At 37.0% G+C, this 20,898-nt stretch overlaps 2 protein-coding genes across 2 annotated transcripts; one reads left to right on the top strand and one right to left on the bottom strand.

Annotated features, from left to right (window-relative positions):
- Positions 1-600: 600 nt before the first annotated feature.
- On the top strand, positions 601-1,545 carry LOC102754273 (olfactory receptor 52E4). The gene has a single exon (XM_006770083.1). The coding sequence runs from the start codon at positions 601-603 to the stop codon at positions 1,543-1,545; it is 945 nt and encodes a 314-aa protein (XP_006770146.1).
- Positions 1,546-10,161: 8,616 nt separating this feature from the next.
- LOC107184137 (olfactory receptor 52E8-like) lies at positions 10,162-20,266 on the bottom strand. Its single transcript, XM_015568021.1, is given in 7 exon segments — positions 10,162-10,518; positions 10,521-10,795; positions 12,196-12,378; positions 12,773-12,786; positions 12,884-12,960; positions 16,122-16,276; positions 20,161-20,266. Coding segments are annotated over 7 exon segments (1,167 nt in total).
- Positions 20,267-20,898: the final 632 nt, after the last annotated feature.

Here is a 20,898-nt window from a genome sequence, read left to right as displayed (position 1 = left end):
CTCACAAACCTGTTTCCTGTTTCCCCAGAAAGTCACTGACTTTCCTAAAGCCCTTGTTTCACAGCTTATTAAAGGGCTAAAGGAATATTCCTTCTAGAATTCAAATTGAAATGTCATCCCATGTCTTAAAGATACTTAATGTGTATTATTAATTTTACATTAAATCATCCCCATACTGCACTTTTATATCTGCTTAGGTGTCACTTTGTTAGGACATCCCCATGATAAATTTAAAATGACACCAGTTTCATCATTACCCAATTGTCATCGTTGTTTTCCTTTAAGGCACTTACATCTCCTACATCTACATTTATCTATCTATCTATCTATTACACATTTACATACATATTTTTAATAATATTTAATATTATAAAGTGAGAGATTTTGTCTGATTTCTTTGCTATACTTAGCAGAATTGTTAGTATTTTTTTTTATATCTAAATGAATCCATACTTTCAAGGATGGTATATAATCTTCACAATGTCCTGCTCATTGCTGCTTCCAATTAATTGTATTGTTTTGTTTCATGTGGTTTGACTTTAAATGTTTTGATAATGTGTTTGTTTTTCAATTTGATCCCAAAGCAAAAACAGAGAGGGAATGTCCCCCTCCAATGACACCAACTTCCGCCCCTCCTCTTTCTTCCTGCTGGGAGTTCCAGGCCTCGAAGAGATGCACTTTTGGATCGGGTTTCCTTTTTGTTCTGTATATCTGATCGCCCTTTTGGGGAACATCACTATCCTGCTGGTGATCAAGAATGAGCACAGCCTTCATCAGCCCATGTTTTATTTCCTGGCTATGTTAGCCTCTGTTGATCTGGGCCTGTCCACATCTACTATCCCAAAGATGTTGGGCATATTCTGGTTTGTTTTAAACGAGATTAGCTTTGGCGGTTGTGTCACCCAGATGTTCTTCATTCATATGTTCACTGCTATGGAGACTGTGGTGCTGGTTGCCATGGCCTTTGATCGCTATGTTGCCATCTGCAACCCTCTGCGGTACAGCCTGATTCTCACCAACCGAACGATTGGCCTCATCCTCGTTGTGATGTTTGGTGTCGATTTCATTTTGGTTATCCCTCTGGTGTTTCTCATCTTGAGGCTTCCCTTCTGTGGACACCGTAGAATCCCCCACACATACTGTGAGCACATGGGGATCGCTCGGCTGGCCTGTGCCAATATAAAGGTAAACATGATATTTGGGTTAATTCTCATATCAATGGTGTTTGTTGACGTGGTTCTGATTGTCATCTCCTATGTGAGAATACTCCGAGCCGTCTTTCGCCTTCCCTCTCGGGATGCCAGGCTCAAAGCTCTTCACACGTGTGGCTCCCATATCTGCGTTATCCTAGTCTTCTTCACTCCAGCTTTCTTCTCCTTCATGACCCATCGGTTTGGCAGGAATGTTCCCACGTACATTCACATCCTCCTGGCCAATTTATATGTTGTTGTTCCCCCCGCCTTAAATCCTGTCATCTATGGAGTGAGGACTAAGCAGATTCGGGAGCGGGTTTCAAGCTTCTTTTTGAAAAAAAGGCCAACATAAACTCTCTCATAGATACTCATTTTAAAATAGGGAAAAGCAATGTGTTTCTCAATTACAGACTCTTGCAAAAAAAAAAAAGTCTTTGACCTTAATATTTCTCTAGACATCCCAACTAGAATATATAATATGATTACTGTCAAAGCAATTGTGAAAATTTATGGAATACCTACGAGTTTTGGATAATTTAGTTACAAGATTTTACTAGGATTAGGTCTTATAAAAGGATTGTGTGGAATAAAATGCTTCTTTTTATTTGCAGGAAGTCAATTGTGCTGGCCACATTGCCAAATTTATGCACTTGCCTACGTCAAGGACTACAGGTTTTTAATACTTGTAACATATTCATTCATTCCTTTTTTATTTGCTTAATTATTTTTATCCACAATCTTATTGATACTTTATTATGTACCAGAATCTGATGACATATAAATATAGAAATGTATATGTCATATTAAGGGTCTTATAAGAAGAAGCATTTGGAGAGATTTTGTGTGGAATTTTCCCAGAGTTATCATGTAGATGTAAATCTCCCATTAAGTAATTTATTGTTCAAAGTGAACTGGTCTGCCTGTAGACGTGTATATATGCAATACTGCAAAAAAATAAATGTAAATATATTTATATTTTAATCAATCTATCTCCATCTCTATTGAGAGAAAGAGAAAGGGGGAGAGAGTGAGAGATAAAGAACTTCATAGAAGCATCAATATGGCAGGGAAGATAGGTTGCTAAAGAATGAACATTCCTAAATGGGCGAAATCCTATACAAGTCAATTATGTTTTCAAAGGTCAAATCTAATGCTAGAGATAGTAATTATTTTTAGATTCATACAGTTTATTCATTCATGAATTCATTAATTATTAAGTGCCTTGTAATGTTGAGCCCTTTCAACTTGCACTTCTTTGTGGCTTATCAGATTAGCCTCAGTATCTTACCCATGTTTTATAGTTTTTGACCAATGATATGCTTTTGGTTAATGTCTACCTAATGGTATGTTGCTATTCACAGTGTAAGTGCTTAATAATTGAATTTTTACATAAAAATATTATCTTCCAAGGAAGATAAACAGCTGGCCAACACGCACATCAAAAGTTGCTCAACACCACTAATCATCAGGGAAATACAAATCAAAACCCCATATGACATCACCTTGTTTTTGTTAGAATGGCTATTATCAAAAATAATAAGGGTGAGTGAGGATGTAGAGAAAAGAGGATACTTCTGCACTGCAGGTAGGAATGCAAATTGGTGCAGCCATTATGGAAAACAGTATTAATGTTCTTCAAAAAGCTAAAACTGAAGTTACCATATGATCCAGCAATTCCACTTCTGGATATTTCTCCAAAGGAAATAAAAATACTAACTTGAAAAGATATATGCACCCCCATGTTTGTTGCAGCATTATTTACAATTAACAAGATATTGAAGCAACCTAAGTGTCCACTGGTGAATGAATGGGCACATAAAATATGGTATATATACAATAGACTATTACTCAGCCATAAAAAAGGAAATTCTGCCATTTGCCACAACACTGATGGACCTTAAGGGCACTATGCTAAGTGAAGTAAGTTAGACAGAGAAATACAAGTACTGTATGATTTTATTTATATGTAGAATCTTAAAAAAAAACTGAGCTCAAAATAGATACAGGAAATAGATTGGTGGTTGCTACAGGTGTGGATGGGTACTAAATGGGTAGAGGTGGTCAAAAGATGCAAACTTCCAGACATAAAGATAAATAAGTCATAACTATGTAATGTACAGTATAGTAACTATAGTAAGAAATATATTGTAGTGTACATTTGCAAGTTGCTAAAAAGTAGTTCTTAAATGTTCTTATCACAAGAAAACATGGTAATTATGTGGGTGATGGATGTTAACTAGACTTATTTAATGATCTTTTCACAATATTTACAAATATCATATCATTATGTTGCACCCCTGAACTTAATATAATGTTATATGTCAAATTATAACTCAATAAAAAAAATACAAATACCCTTTTTATTGAATGCAGAATATTTGTTTTCTTTCGCTATTATAACAAATTACCACAGACTCCATAACTTAAGACACCACAAATTTATTATAGTTTTTGTAATGCAGAAGTTCAGCACAGGTCTCACTGGGCTCAAATCAAGGTGTTGAGAAGGCTGCTTTCAGTTGTGGAAGCTCTGGAGGAGAACATCTTTTCCTGTGTTTTCTAGCATCTAGAAGCTCATTTTTCCCATCTTCATAGCCAACAGTGTTACTTCTGCCCTCCTCCCATACTCACATTTCCGTCTGACTCTCCTCCTCTGCCTTCCTTTTCTACTTTTAAGAATCCCTGTGGTTACATTGGAGGCAATGAGTCATCCAAGATAATTCTCTATTTTCAGGTCTACCATTATCTGACAGTCATCTGAAACTATTCCCCCTTGCTGTGTACCCTAACACAATCACAAGGCTTTTTAAAAAATATATATTTATTGATTTCAGAGAGGAAGGAAAGTGGGGGAGAGATAAAAAAAACATCAATGATGAGAGAGAATCATTGATTGGCTGCCTCCTGCATGCCCCCGACTGAGGATCGAGCCCGCAACCCGGGCATGTGCCCTTGGCCAGAATCAAACCCGGGACCCTTCAGTCCACAGGCCGACGCTCTATCCACTGAGCCAAACTTTCTAGGGCAATCACAAGGCTTTAGGATGTGGAGATCATTTGGGTGGCCATTATTCTGCAAGCTTTACAATTCGTCAATTATGTGTGTTAAACTCACTATTCTTTATTCATTTTAATCTCTAGATTTGTCATGATAATAGATGTATTTAAATGTCTCATTTTTTTGTTAATGTTTCCTTGCTTCTTAGTTAATACTTTATGTATTAAGGCTATGTTGATATATACATATACATCGCTGCTTCCACATATCCTGGTGGTTTGCATTATCATCTGAGTGTGGGATCCCCTCTGACAGCTTTCTTTTGAACTGCCTTTTGTGCTTCTCCTTCTAGTTACCTTAATTTATTCTCTCAGTCACTCTTTTCTGGATGATCTTGTAGGTTGAAAGCTTCTTAAACCCTGAGAGATTCTCTTGAGCCCACCCAAGCTTCCCACAGGGCTGACCCACCTCACTCCTTAATGGCCCAGCAGTACACGGAGCTCTGATTGCCATTCAGGAGTCCAGAGGTCATGCAGAGGGGAAAGCCCTAGACCTGATACCTGGATTGTGAGAATGTCAGAGCTCTGCTGAACTGGAGATGGCTAAGCAGTCAGGTGTCAGAATACCCAATTAAAAACAAAATTAAAAGAACAAAATTAAAAGAACAGCGAAGCCTTGAATAATTTATTATAATAACATAAGGCAGAAGCTAAACAGGAAGAAGAACTAACTTCTCCACTCCATTTCTCCCCACAGTTCAAAGCCTAAAATGAGTATACCCTGTGAAGTCTCATGGGTTCTTTCAGATATTTGACTCTATGTAATTGATGCAGTTGCTATTTCAAAATTTATAAAAATGAAGTACAAAATGCCTATGATGGCTTACTGATTATTTCTTCCATCTGGTTACATGATTAAAAGACCCAACTTTGCCATGGAAGAAATAAGATCTGTGCTTAACTTCTTTGACTAGTGCTCCTAGAACACACACCCAGCATTGTCTAGTCAGTCCCATTAAAATTCTGATAGTTCTTGACAACATAGCACTCCTCTATCATAATCGATGAATTCTAAATAAAGAGACTGTTTACTAATACTGTACATGAGTTTCAATAATCTTTACCTTCAAACCCTGATTTTAATATCCATTACAGAAATAAGTGGTATCTATTTATTTAAAAATAAAATTTATATTTAGTCTAGGAACAAATATTTGCTATGTAAATTTATCTCCAGTTTGATGTTGCCCATAAGTGAGGGAACATTGTATTTCACATCATATTCTGTAAAACATTTACTCCATAATAGCTTAAGGACACTTCCCCTTTTATGGATGGAAAGGATAAAGATTCGCAGCCCTGGCTTCATCTGGAAGGTTGTCTGGAAGAACGTCCAGAAGGACATCTGGTCTAATTAGCATATTATGCTTTTATTATTATAGATATTATGAAGATACCCAATATATAAATTAGCCTTTTTTTTAAAAAAAATCACCTGCTTCTGAGAAACATCCCCAAAACAAGCCCAGATTCATCCTCAAATCCTTTCTCGAACACTCTGAGTCCCCTAATATTTCCTCACTGCATGTGATGTCACCTATTGTATCAAGTAACAAACCCTGCTTTTCCTTTACTACAAATGTAGTATTCCTGGTGGTTGTTGGCTAGAGGGCACAGATATTTCCTATGTATAGAGTATCAGTGGGCCCACATGCTCACCAGAAATTGGCATTCTCGGCATTGTTTCTAAACCATTCTAATTGCTTGTAGTTTGCATTTCCCTGAAGTCAACTGATGCTGAGCAATTTCTTATCTGTTTATTTGCCATCTGCATAATTTCCTTTGGTGACATGCCTGTTCAAATAATCTGCCCATTTTTAAAATTTTCTTATTATTGAGTTTGAGAATTTGTTATGTATTCTGGATACAAGTCTTTTACCACATATGTGTTTTGCAAATATTCTCACCCAGTCTGTGTTTTGTCTTTTTCTTCCCTGAATAGTGCACTTTAAGAAAGTCCAACTCACCTTCTTTTTTTTCTTTTAACAACAGTGCCTTGATTTGGTTTGGTTTTGTTATTTAAATAATTATTTAAATAATGTATTAGTTTAATTTCTAATTTAGTAGGGGGGAAAAAGAACAGTGTTTTTGGAGTTATAATTAAGAATACTTAGCATTAAACAAAGATTTTCTTTCATGTGGTCTTCTAAATGTTTTAGGTATTACTTTAAAATTTCTGTCATTTCTTTTGAGATATATGTTAATATACTATTATTAAAGTGTAACAGACTTTCTAGGAAAATGCATACGATGCTGAGTTTAGGTTAATACTTTTTCACTAAGTACCATCACCAAACAGATTAAAAAACAACAACAGAATATTCCTAGTAATTCAGAAGCCACTTCATATCAGCACCCAGTTACTACTACCTGACTTTTAACACCATACCAAGTGTACCAGTTAATAATGCAGATTTTGTAATCAAATAAAACATGGTAATTCCAAGAGAAACATCAAAAGTGCTTTATTCAAAGTAATGTCCATCGCTAGCTACACATTTCCCCCATCTTTCAGGTAATTTGTGGATACCGTCCAAATACAACTTTTCTTGTTTTGAGGCAAACCATTCAGAGACCCAATTTTCCACTTCTTTGTATGTTTTAAAGTGCTGCTCAGAAAGTGCTTGTGCCATCGATAGGAACAAGTGGTAATCTGAAGGAGCAAGGCCTCGTGAATACAGGGGGTGGGTTAATACTTCCCAGGCAAGATCTTTTAACATGTCTTTAACTGGTTTTGAAGTGTGTGATGGTGTGTTATTATGAAGCAAAATTACTTTGCCGTGTCTTCTGACCCATTCTGGTCGCTTTACAATCAAAGCATGCTTCAAATTGATTATTTGTTGTCAGTAGTGATCAGTATCAGGTGTACCAGTTACTAATGCAGATTTTTTTCAATAGATGGAGTTACACATATATATGCGATTTGATATGTATGCTGTTTTGTTGTATTGTTTTCTCTGATTACAAAATCCGCATTATTAACCGGTACACCCAGTAGACTAGGAAGCAAAGCAGATCTAAAACCATTTTTTCTTTCTTCCCTGGATGGCCCACAGAAAACAATGACTCTAAGGATAAACAATAAGGAGAAACCCTTGGTATTCATTTATGTGAATCTGATTTGACAATTCAGCTCTTGTGTTACCACTCCTTTTTTTTAACCTCCGAGTAGATGTAATCTTTCTCTATCTGGCTTATTTGTTGTTTATACTTATAACTTGTACATTCTAATTGCTACACAGTATTTTACTGTTTAAATATATCACACTTGCTTTACAAATTCTACTACTAATGTACATTTGAGTTGTATCAGTTATTGATTATTGCATCTAGTGCTTCTGTGATCATTGAGGTATCTTCAGATGGCTTTATGCAATGCTTTTGTTGGGATATTCTTAGAAGCAGAATTTTGATCATAGAATATATATACACGATTATTTTCTGAGATATTGCTAAACAGTTTTCTAAAATAATTTTAGCAATTTACCTTTCACCAGAAATATATGAAGATTCAAGTTGCTCCAACATATTGGCTACTACTTCACATTTTTCATTTTATTCATTATGATCAGTACAAAGTAGAATTGCTCAGTGATTTTAAATGTATTTCTCTTCTAAGAAAATAGAGCAGCTTTTCATGTTCATTAGAAATTTGGATATCCTCCTTTGTGAAGTCTCCATACAAATCCTCTGCTAATTCTTCTATGTGTGGTGTTCCTTTTTCTTACAGAATTATAAGAGTCCCTAAATATTCTGTAATACAAGTCATTTGGCTTGCCTATTCTCTCTGTTAACGGTATATTTGGTTAAATATGATGAACACACAATACAATATACAGATGATATATTATAGAATTTTATACTTGAAACCTATATAATTTTTTATTATCAAATGAAGATATATTTATTTATTTTAAGAGGGGAAGGGGGAGAAATAGTGAGAAAGAGAGAAACATTGACATGAGAGAAACATGGATGGGTTGCCTACTGTACTCTCCCCAAACAGGGATTAAACTTGCAAACTAGGTATGTGCCCCAACTGGGACTCAAACCCACCACATTTTGGTGTTTGGGACAATGCTCCAACCAAATGAGCCACCTCCGGGTACACAAGAACAGAGGAAAGAAAATGAAGAAGCACATCATCACTCTTAAATATTTCCTCTCAGAATTGACACTAGTCAGGTTACTTCTACAAATACTTTATTTATACTTTAAGTCCCATGGCCAAGTCTAACTGCAAGAGGCTGGACACATAAATCTCTCATGTTCCTCTAAAAAAGAGAAAATTGGAAATGTCAGTAAGCACAGGTAATATCCAACTTAAGTATGCCAAACAAATATTTTTTTTATTTTCATCCTTTGATTACTAAAACACATATTTGCAAGTTGTATATTCTTCCTCAAAAGTCTTCAGACAATTTTTTCTTACTGTGATTATTTTATCCAAAGTCTCAAGTTGCTGTAAAATGTTATTAATTTTCACATCCACTTATATCTGAATATTATGTTATTTTTGCTTTGAAGGGACCAATAGTTAAGCTCCTTTGTTGCCTATTTTGATGATTACAGCTTTCTTACCTTATCTAGAGTCAAAAGTCTTTGACTATACTGGCTAGCTTGACTTAATTAATTTGTCTGATGTCTGTTTATTAAATTTTGGTCTATTAGATTTTCTAAATACAAAAAAATAATAACTAAAGTATATGGATATTTTAAGCAAATATCGTATATAAATATCTATGCTGTCCTATTTACAATATTTTGCTATCTGTAACTACAAGATTTAGAGGGCAATTGCTAATTTTTTAGAAAGCAATATCTATATTTTCTTGTCAGGAAGTAGAAGTTCTATGCTCATAAATGGAAAAACTAAGAAGTTTTAGGTGAAGTAAAAGAGATAACATAACTTAGGCAGACTCTCTTGTATGTAGTTTCAAATAACAATTCCTTTTTGATTAGGTCAATAATTTCCATATGAGTATTTTAGAAAGTGAAAACAAGTCAAATATATTTCTAGTTTTATGTGGATATCTTCAATATATTGGCCCAGTATTTGGAATATTTATTGAATATCATTACAAAGTTTCTAAAATGTTCCTCCCAAATGTAAATGAATATACAATCCTACAGCATAAGTTTCTTGTGACATAGGATTCTGTATTTTCATCTATCATTAATATTCATTTAATGAATATATATTTTACAATTATGCACAATTATTCCCTGCTCTCTTTATTTGTTTCTAAATGTATGCCTTCTTCTCTTTCTGTAGGTGCCAGGAGCCAAAATCTTGATAATAGTTTGTTAGGAAGGATCTTCTGATCCACACTTTACTCATATGAAAATACAAATACTAAGAGTAACCACATCATAGAATTCACATACGAAATAGATGTGCTAAAGTCAGCAAATTATTTAGAACAGTATATGCTAATGAGTTAAATAATGTAATTGTTATTAGTTTGGGAATTCTGTCACCAAAATTACCTACAACCCTGAGCAAATTTCATTCTGCTACTTTCATATTTTCTTTGGTGATTCAGAAAGTGGACCAATTTAAAAACGACCCTATTTAATAATCTACCTCCCACTAACAGCTGGATTTTCAGATGAATTATATAACAATTATATAATTACATATATATAACAACTATATATCAAGTTTTCATTTGAAAAGTTGTGACTATAATAACTACATTATAAGGCAATCTGATTATCAGTATAAACATAAACCTTTCTAAAAGATGCGAACCTTAAAATTATGAAATTATCATCAATAAATTCATTATTATCTTTAAACTCAAAGGATTATTTGCCTTTGCTTCCTCCCTTTAAACCCCTTCTAATGAGCATATAGAGAAAATATGAACAATAAAACATTCTAAGACTACCAATTTTTAACCATCTTTTTAAAAAATCCTCAAAACTCGCTCCCTAATCTGCTTGGTCCGGACCCCATAGATTACAGGATTGAGGGCTGGAGGAACAACCACATAGAGATTGGCTAAGAGAATATGGACATATCGGGGAATATTATAGCCAAAGCGATGTGTCAAGAAAGAGAAAAAGGCAGGTATGAAAAAGGCTAAGATAACACCAATATGGGATCCACAGGTGTTGAGGGCTTTGAGTCGAGCCTCCTAGGAAGGCAGGCAAAAGACTGCATAGAGGATCCTGGCATAAGAGAGAATAATTAGGAGCACATCCAATAATAAGAGAGAAATGTTGCCAAGGCCAAACATTATATTCAGTTTGATGCTGGCACAGGCCAGAAAATGCCCAGCATTTTGGGGATGGTGGCTGTGGACAGGCCCAGGTCGATGGTGTCCAACATGGCCAGGAAGTAGTACATGGGCTCATGGAGACTATGCTCAGTCCGGATCACGAACAGGACAGCAGCATTCCCCAGGAGGGCAACAAGATACACAAAGAGAAAGGGGAATCCAATCCAGACATGCATGTCCTCTAGCCCTGGGATGCCCAGCAGAAGGAATGACGAAGGATGGAACCGGGTGTCATTAGGCATAGACATCCTTCTTGCCACTGTTGTTGATTTTGCATATTGGTGTTAGATGTCATCTTCACATGAAGGATGCTTGCTCCACTTCTTCTTTCCCAGTCTCCTGATAAAATTCAAAATAACTGTAATATTCATTTTCTCTCATTCAATATTATTAAAACTCTCCTGCCATCCTTACCTGGACATCAGATGGCTCCAGGAATCAAGCCAGTCCCACTCTTCCTCGGAACATCCCGATTCACAAAAGGTTGAACTAGAAGAGAGAGGAGAATACCCATGAAGTTGATATTCAAGGTAAGGAGTAGAAATAATAAAGGTCTTTGTTTTTTGTACTTTCTGGTGTTATATACATTGTATTTAATGTATATGAAATATACTTTAGCATATGAAATCCAACACATTATTTTATTGAGAAACGTGAGGACCATTTATATATGTATTTGAGAACCATTTATCTATGTATTATGTATACATAGATATTTATATTTGTAAATATACATGCATGTTTATACATATACTAGAGGCCCAGTGCACAAAATTCATGCACCAGGGGTTGGGGGGTTCCCTCAGCCTGGCCTGCACCCTATCACCGTCTGGGGCTCTTGCAGTCTGGGACTCCTCACTTCTTACTGCCCGCCTGCAGTGGAGGTGGGAGAGGCTAGTACCACCGCTGCTCCACTCGCCAGCCGTGAGCCCGGCTTCTGGCTGAGCTCCTGCATTGAGTGTCTGCCCCCTGGTGGTCAGTGCACCTCATAGAGACTGGTCGTTCCACCAGTCATTCTGCCATTTGGTCGATTTGCATATTAGGGTCTTTTATGTAGGATATGAATATTTTTTTTACTGTGCCTATACCTTTGACTATTTGATCCTGAAACCGGAGGCTGAAAATTTACTTTTGTTTATTCATGCACCTAAAACTGCATCACACATACAAATTCTCAGAAAACAATGTTTCTTAAATGACTGAGTCAGAAAAAAGTCATAACATCCAGCATACACGACATGATTAATAACATAATTTCCAACTTAACTAGATAGTCCAAAAGCCATCTTCATCCAAAATATTTTGGATCATGAATAAAGAGAAGAAAATGAAGACATGTTGCACAGGGGCTTTTAAAGTTAGGACAAACTTTGAATTACCAGTATACAATATTCTAAATTGAAATGGGCTCATTTTCCATTGATGGCTCTATCTTTCAGTGAAAACTGTCACCCAAATGAGCTAGAGCATGCGGTGGTAGAATTATTATGGTTTTATCCACGGAAGAAAGCTCTTTACTATTCTCACCTCTGAATTTCCAGGAGTGTTACACAGAAGTCATCAGTTACCAATGAGCAAACCAACCAGGTACTTACTCATTTCATAAGTAAAAACCAATCTATCCCATCAATATAGATGTATACAACCTCAGATCTTTGCCAGGTACAGTGATGAGACTGGGCCCCAGCTTCTCCTCTTTGAGATCATGGTTTCTAATGTTCTGTAATGAACTTAGAGCAGACAGCCATTCTCTCGGCTCTGCATCATGTTGGTACTCCACTATATTCCACACCTCCACCTCAGCTACCCCAGTGTACATTAACACCATTTCAAGTCCTCTACCTGATACAGACAACAAGAAGGGATTCTGTATACCAGCAGTTTGCATCAGCATTGATTGTTTTCCCCTTGGGTACATTTAGCAATGTCAGGAAGCATGATTTTATTATCACAACTTGAAGGAAGTGTTACTGATGTCTAGATGCCAGGGATATTGCTAAACATCCTACAATGCACAGGTCCCCCCCCCCCCCTCACACACACACACACACACACAAAAACCAACAACACAAAGAAAAATCTGACCCACAATGTAAGTAATACCAAGATTGAAAACCCTGTCCTCCACCTTTCATCTTGTCGCTGCCTAATTCACAGTCCCATGGCATAGTGGTATGCTACTAGGAAATGACCTGCACTAGTTACGTGTTATCTTATTTCTCAGTTAAATTTTTACCTTGGTCTTGAGTCCTAATAAAATAAAACAAAACAAAATATAAAAAACTTTATTAGTAGTCACAGTTATGTTTCATAATTTATTCAGTCAATTTCTCTGCTCAAAACATACCTGCTTATCTCATTTAGTAGGCCTGAAAATGTGCTAGGTGCCAGGAAAGCATAGTCCTTGGTCTTTTGATGTTGTACCTAGCATAAAGTTGAAAAAAAAAAGTGAACTGATATAGAGTTTTCTTCTGTATCTCACCTGCTGTTGTATGTGTGGGACTATGGATGTGAATATATGTTGCCGTGAAAATTTATGGTATAAAATTTGTAATGCCCAAAGCTTGTCTGTGTATTCTTTTTATCCTTTTTCCAATGCTGTGTTACACACTTTTTTTTTTTCCTCACTCTATTCTAACTTAGCATGAACTCATTCCCAATTTTCCACAACCCTAACTATGAATAACAGTCTTACCTTGCTTTCCAAATGTCTCTGAGAGGACTGAGCTTGAAAATATAATCTGACCTCTCTCTGGGTCCACACCTTGCTGGCAAGGAACAGGCATTTATATTGGTGCAGTGGCCCTTCGTCCAGTTGGATGGGGACTGTAGTCTCCCTGGGTTTTTGACAGAGACTAAGTAATATTCACTGGAGAGTTCTTCCTCCCTACACTGGCACTATGGGGCAAGAGTCACCAGCTCTCTATTTTTTCCAATGACAATGTAGCTTTTCTGCTTTCCTACTTAAAAACCTAAATTCCTGATTAACATTTAAATTCCTGATTTAAATGATTATCAGACTTCTTCAATGATATGTCCCATCAGTCTTCCCTCTTTGTTCTACATCATCTCTGTCATAGCCTAAATCTGTTATGCCTATTATTCCTTTGCCCCACTCCTCATGAACTATTTAGGTGAAAGACCAGATAAAGCAACAAAAATGTGATGTGATAACCCAAGATTTTAGAGAAAGGAAAGCTCAATAAGGTGAGCTAACTTCTTACTCATGATTACCCCACCAGTTGTTTAATGATTATATGAGCAAGGAAAGAGGCTAATTACCAGGACAGAGAGAAACCACTCAGACTCAAGGAATCTTGCAAAGTTTAGCTCCAGATAAGAGTCTTAGCTGAGCCTAGGCCCAGACATATAAGAAACTAGCTTTGGATCACCTACCCCACATATTGCAATCTCTAAATTATTTAAACTGATTTCATCCATTAGAGCTACCCCAACTGAGATGCTATGTTTTGTAGAAAAAATGAGTCTTCCTTGGTGTGCTTTTTCTGAATTCCTGACTTATAGATTCTGTAAACATAATAAAATATTTGATTTGTTGTTTTATACACTGTTTAATTTTGGAATTTCTTATACGCAAGAATAGAAAACCAAGAGGAAACTTTCTACCTTAAATTAGGTTCCATTTTAATGAACCCAAAACATGTGTTATTTGTTTGAAAGCCATGCATAGAAAGAAAAACTGATGGACCTCGAGGAAAATGAAGGTGAGGGCAGAAGAAAAATGAGAAAGGTGGAATTAATAGCTTAAGTAAAGGGGATAGTTTTTACATCGAGATATCAAGTTTGGCCAAACTGTTGCCTTCAGTAACATGGAAAATAGAAAACACTTATAATGAACTGGATTTAGCTAAAGTGATTTCCACGCAGAATGTTAGAAGTGTCAAATGGTTTCTTTTATTGATGTACTAGTGGCTCGGTGCATGAAATTCATGGGGGGGGGGGTGTCCCTCAGCCTGGCCTGCACCATCTTCAATCTGGGACCCCTCAGGGAATGTCCGACTGCCCCCTGACTGCAGGCTGGCAGTGGGGGGCAGTTAGGAGTGACTGCCGGCAGTCGGACATCCCTTTCGTAATCTGGGATAGCTGGTTCCTAACCACTCACCTACTTTGCCTGCCTGATCGCCACCAACTGCCCCCCCTGCTGGCCTGGTTGCCCCCAACTGTCACCCCTATTGGCCTGATCACCCCAACTGCACCCCTCTGCCAGCCTGCTCAACCCCAACTTCCCCCCTCTGCCAGCCTGGTCGCCCCACGCAGCCTGCTGTTCAGTCGTTTGGTCGTCCCTCACTAACCCTCCTGACGGCCTGGTCGCCCCACACAGCCTGCTGCTCAGTCATTTGGTTGTCCCTCACTAAACCCCCTGCCGGCCTTGTTGCCCCACTCAGCCTGTTCAGTCATCCGTTCAGTTGTTTCAGATGTACTGGCCCCTGGCTCTTTATATATATAGATAGATAGATAGACTAGAGGCCCCTGAGGGGGTCCTCGGCCTGGCCTGTGGCCTCTCACAATCTGGGACCCCTCGGGGGATGTCAGACAGCCAGTTTTGACCCGATCCCTGCAGGCCTGGTCCAGACAGGAGGGAGCCTGATCCTGTGCTTTCAACGTCTGTCCCCTGGTGGTCAGTACCTGTCATAGCAACTGGTTGACTGGTCTTTTGGTTGTTCGATCACTTAGGCTTTTATATATATAAAATCAAAGACAAAAGTAAATAAAAGCTTCAAGCTAAATAAGACACATTAGCTTTGAAAAATCTCATAACAAAACCATAAAGCATGACACAAAAAATGTTGAAAATACGCCATACAGAAAAGAATACCATCTTCACCTTGGTTCTCTAGAAGACTCTGAGATGGAGATGTTATATAGATTCATTCAAAAGTACTCTAGAGATGTAAACTTTTACAGAAGTTATAATTGCACAGAGAGCTGATGCTTGTTCCATACTGTGACTTTAATATGCACATGTTTAGTGATTAATTATAAAGAGCATTTTATGTACTTATTGACTAATTGTTTGTGTTTTAAAAAATGCATATATAATATTTTGTCTATTTTTTGTTTTCTTTATTGATTAAGGTTACATATGTGCCCTTATCCCCCCATTGCCCCTCCCCCCCTAGTGTCTGTGTCCATTGGTTATGCTTATATACATGCATACAAGTCCTTTGGTTGATCTCTCCCCCCTCCCCCCCCACCTCCCCTGCTTTCCCTCTGATTGATGCTTCTCTGTCTCTGGATCTGTTTTTGTTCATCAATTTATGTTGTTCCATTATATTCCACAAGTAAGTGAGATCATGTGATATTTATCTTTCTCCAACTGACTTATTGTCTATTTTTTAATTGGGTAATTTGGCTAAGTTTATAATTAAATTATGAGTTCTTTATATATTTTGATACAAATCATGTATCATACATATGATATAAAAATATTTTCTCACAGACTGTGGCTTGCTTTTTCATTTTATTATTAGTATCTTTGAAAGAAAATATACTTTAATTTTAGTGAAGTACAATTAATCATTTAATAATATTTTTGCCATTGTCTTATCTATATAATCTTGTACCAAGGCTCTTGTCTTTAGTTCTCTGATTGATTGTAGGTTAATTTTCTCTATGGTGGAAAATAAGGGTCTAAATTCATCTTTTTGCATAAAGACACTAAATTGTTCCAATTCAATATTATCATTAATGTACATATTATTAACATTAAACATAAAACCTGCAATTCAAAGATAATTAATGTTATTGGTCTCAATATTTTTCTTTGTCTTCCTTTTTTCTAATTGGTTAGATTTAAGACAATCTAATTTTACAGTGCACAAAACATGAATTCTATTTAAATCTTTCAAGATCTCTGACTGTTTGTATATCTTTCTTGAACAAAATTCTCAGCACTCACTCCCTAATCTGCTTGGTCCGGACCCCATAGATTACAGGATTGAGGGCTGGAGGAACTACCACGTATAGATTGGCTAAGAGAATATGGACATATTGGGGAACATTGTGGCCAAAACGGTGTGTCAAGAAAGAGAAAAAGGCAGGAGTGAAAAAGGCTAAGATAACACCAATATGGGATCCACAGGTGTTGAGGGCTTTGAGTCGAGCCTCTCAGGAAGGCAGGCAAAAGACTGCATAGAGGATCCTGGCATAAGAGAGAATAATTAGGAGCACATCCAATAATAAGATAGAAATGTAACCAAGGCCAAATAGTATATTCGGTTTGATGCTGGCACAGGCCAGCCGGGCAATACCCATGTGCTCACAGTAGGTATTGAAAAACATCTGGGAAAGTCAGCCTTCAAAAGATATGCTCCTGAGGTTGAACCAGAAAATGCCCAGCATTTTGGGGATGGTGGCTGTGGACAGGCCCAGGTCGATGGTGTCCAACATGGCCAGGAAGTAGTACATGGGCTCATGGAGGCTATGCTCAGTCCGGATCACGAACAGGACAGCAGCATTCCCCAGGAGGGCAACAAGATACACAAAGAGAAAGGGGAATCCAATCCAGACATGCATGTCCTCTAGCCCTGGGATGCCCAGCAGAAGGAATGAGGAAGGATGGAACCGGGTGTCATTAGGCATAGACATCCTTCCTGCCACTGTTAGCTGCTGTGCATATCAGAGACAATTATGGACTCTCCATTAGTGATTCCTGCTCCTCATCCATATGCCTAGATTCCTGAAAAGATACACACACACACACACACACACACACACACAAAGAACAGTTTAATCTCTTTATGTTCCTATTCAAAAATGACATTAAATAAAGATTTTCATCAACGACACTGTTATATACTTCAAAATTGTTGAGGGACTAACTCTTATATGTTCTGATCACAAAAAAAAGAAATGACAATTATGTGATGTGATAGAAATAATCGCTAAAACTATGGTAGCAATCATATTGCAATGTAGAAAGTTATCAAATCAATATGTTCTACACCTTGAACTTACATACTGTTATGGGTCAGTTATATCTCCATTCTTCAGAAAAGGGAAGGAGCCCTGGTTGGGTGGCTAAGTTTGTTGGAGAATTTTCCATGCACCAGAAAGGTTGCAGGTCAGGACACATGCCTAGGTTGCAGGTTCAGTCCCTGGGGCATGTATGGGAGGCAATCGATCCATGATTGTCTCTCTCTCTCTCTCTCTCTCTTTTTCTCTCTCCCTCTCTCTTTCCCCTTCCCTTCCTCCCTCTCTTCCTTTCTTCCTTTCTCTCCAAAATCAATAAACATATCCTCAGATGAGGATTTTTTAAAGTTTTTTTTAAAGGATGGGATTAAATAGACTCCTAATGTTCTGCTAGCTTCCTCTGAGCATCAAATGGTACCAGGAATAAAGCCAGCCTGCTTTGCTACCACTTTCCCTAATTAAAAAAAAAAAAAGTCTTCTATAAAGAAGAGAAGACCAAAGAATATCCTCTGCATAATGGAAAATTTTAACTCTGAAAGATAGGCAGAAAAAAAATGGAAAGAATAAATTTCACAGTCTATGTATCTGAGAGTATTCCACATATTTTTGCTTAATGTGCATGAAGATTCCTTTGGTATTAGTAATCTGAATTATCCCTCTATTATGGAACCTAAAACCCCCAAAATGTGAAATGCATATTACTATGTGCATGTGCGTATGTATTTATGCATTTTATGTGTGTTGTAGATACTGGATGGTCTTATTCTTAGATAGTAATAAGCCATTTATCTTTGTTTATTCATATGCCTGAAAAAAGTTCTGCCACATAAAAGTTCTCGATTTTAAAAGTTCAAAAATAGATGAATTGATTAAGAAAGGATGTGACAGCAAGCAACTTCAATGTCATATTTTATAAAATAATGAACTTAGTTCATATCATAATTTGTTTCTGGAAAAAAAATATCACCGATCAGATTTAGAAATCGAATAATAACAAGAGGAGATGCTTGACAAAGAATATTTTTCAGTTATGATGAAACATGAAATGGGAGATTATTTTAATCTAGATGAGCCTATAATGTAGAGTATAACTAATCACATCCTGTAAAAAAACTGTCTAGATATAAGTCAGCTGGGGGAGGAAGACTAAATATTCTGGGCTAAGCAACATCCAAATATGTCTCTACCTTTTCTTCATGGAGAGAGGGCAAAAGCATTTAGGATATTCTAAAATTTAGTTCCCACTGAGATTCTATTTTAACTATCATATCTTTATGGATGTCTTCCTCATAGTAACATAGAAGGAGGAATTATCAAGTGATTTGGTATTATAGTACTCATCCATAATATGTGGAAATTCTGAGCTTACTTATAGAAAATTAAACATTTGAAGCAAACAGGGAGAAGTTCATTGCTGTATAATTTATTTGATAAAAACTAGTCATAAAAGAAGATGTGGAAGTGTTTGTGATGTGTACAATTGGGCAGAAAGCTTTGATTCAAATTTAGCAATACTTGGATGTTGGGGGAAGTCGGAGTTCAGAGCCTCCCATCAGAGATGGGGCATGTATGGGAGGCATCTGAAAGTAAGTATATCCTACTTTAAACTCATGCCAAGGCAAATGCCTTTCTAACTGTGCCTATTGGAAACCTATGAAGAGTAGCAAAAATGAGAGATAATTTTACAATTTAGAAAATTCTCAGGAAATATCTATTATGTATATGCCTGTGTGTTTGTGGAGGGGGGAGGTAAAATTGGACTGCTAGGGTTGGAGTGGAGACAGTTGAAGTTCTTAATTTTGTAACGTAAAAATGTTGGAGATAGTATTCTGCCTTTCATTAGAGGAGAATACATAAGTTAAGTGGAGAGGTGATCCCTCTATGTATCAGCATTGGATTGGCAATTTAAATATAATTTTGAGTAAACTTGTCACATATCCTCAAGGATATGACTGAGCAGTAAGAAAGATAAAATTCTAAAGATGAAATTTGAAAATTGTATTTCAAGTGCTATGTAGAGGTATGTGCGGAATGTTGTAGGTGAGGACGTGAGAAAAATTCCAGGGAAGAGGTTAGGATAATGCTAAGACTCATAGAATGATTCTTTAGCCAAAGAAGGCAGAAATTTTTATTCTAGATGGGGTGAATAGCAAGGACAAAGTGAAAATAAAAGCACAGTGACAAGTCAAGACATAAAAAGGGAATCTGTCATCCTCCTGATGACCTTCTTCAGAAATTCAGTAGATTGATGACCAGGCTCTTGTCTGGTGTTTTGGTCACTCTTGGGGCTTCAAATGGCAGAAACATTTTAAAAAATATATAGCTACATCCCAAGAAAATCAACTCATTCCATTTATTTCTATGGATTTTCTAGGAGGGCTTGAAAATTGGTGCTTCCTTCCTCTCTGAGAGAAAATCATTTCCAGTCGGCTAACATTTATAAAGAAACCACCACTAATCATTCTATAATGCATGCTGACCTATTTTTCCAATATATATTCATTTCCAATATATATTCCAATGTATATTCAATATATACATTGCCCATGCTCTGCTGAATTCAAAAATAAGACTGGATCCCAACCCCTCATTTGACCTCCTAACTCTTAAGTGCTACATGGGATTATATCCAGCCATCCAGCAGCCATTTCCTCAATGTGGAACCTTCTTACTCTACCCTATTCCACCAACCTCCACCAAATACCCACATTCCCATTTCTTGCAACTGATGATCATAAGGAGAAGACATAATATTCGCTTTCTTTCTCACCAGGTTAGCCTGTAGTCTCCTGGCCATCCTGCCATTCCTTGCTCAGAAGCTTAATCATCATAACCCTAAATCTTATTTTTTGTTTGTTTTTTATTGTTGATTCTAAAAACAGAAAGAGAGGGGGAAGAGAGAGAGAAACATTAACATAAGAGAAAGCATTGATTGGCTCCCCACTCATCCATTCCCCCACCCCACAGGCATTCCATCAGGGATCGAACCACAACCTTAGTATGTGTCCTGAACAGGAATCAAACCCACCACCTTTGGTGTATGGGATGATTCTCCAACCAGCTGAGTCACACCACCAGGCTAGGTCTTATTTTCACAAAAGTCTATCCTTCAGAGTCATGCTTCTTGATTCACTTATTCATGAATTTATCATTTAAAGCATTTATTGATTCCCTTTACTATACCTCACACAGTTGTGGAGAATAGAAAAAACCAGTTCCTTACCCTCTTGTTATTCACATCTGTGCACCTGCAAACTGGGTCAGAAACAATACCTACATTGATAAAGGATATATTGGTGCATCTCCTTCCATATCGGCTTTTACCCTTTCGTTTTGTGTGTGAGATTATATACGTTCATAGATATAAGAACATGTAGGTAAAAATGTAGCTTCAGAGCTTATGAGTGTGCATCCTCTCTTCACCTTGTT

The sequence above is a fragment of the Myotis davidii genome, unplaced genomic scaffold (assembly GCF_000327345.1).
Source record: "Myotis davidii unplaced genomic scaffold, ASM32734v1 scaffold484, whole genome shotgun sequence".
NCBI classification, from domain to species: Eukaryota; Metazoa; Chordata; class Mammalia; order Chiroptera; family Vespertilionidae; genus Myotis; species Myotis davidii.
This window is presented reverse-complemented; position numbering and strand designations above follow the sequence as displayed.

What these genes read in the sequence shown, in the direction of transcription:
- LOC102754273 (XM_006770083.1), top strand. Translation starts at nt 601, where the DNA reads ATGTCCCCCTCCAATGACACCAACTTCCGCCCCTCCTCTTTCTTCCTG.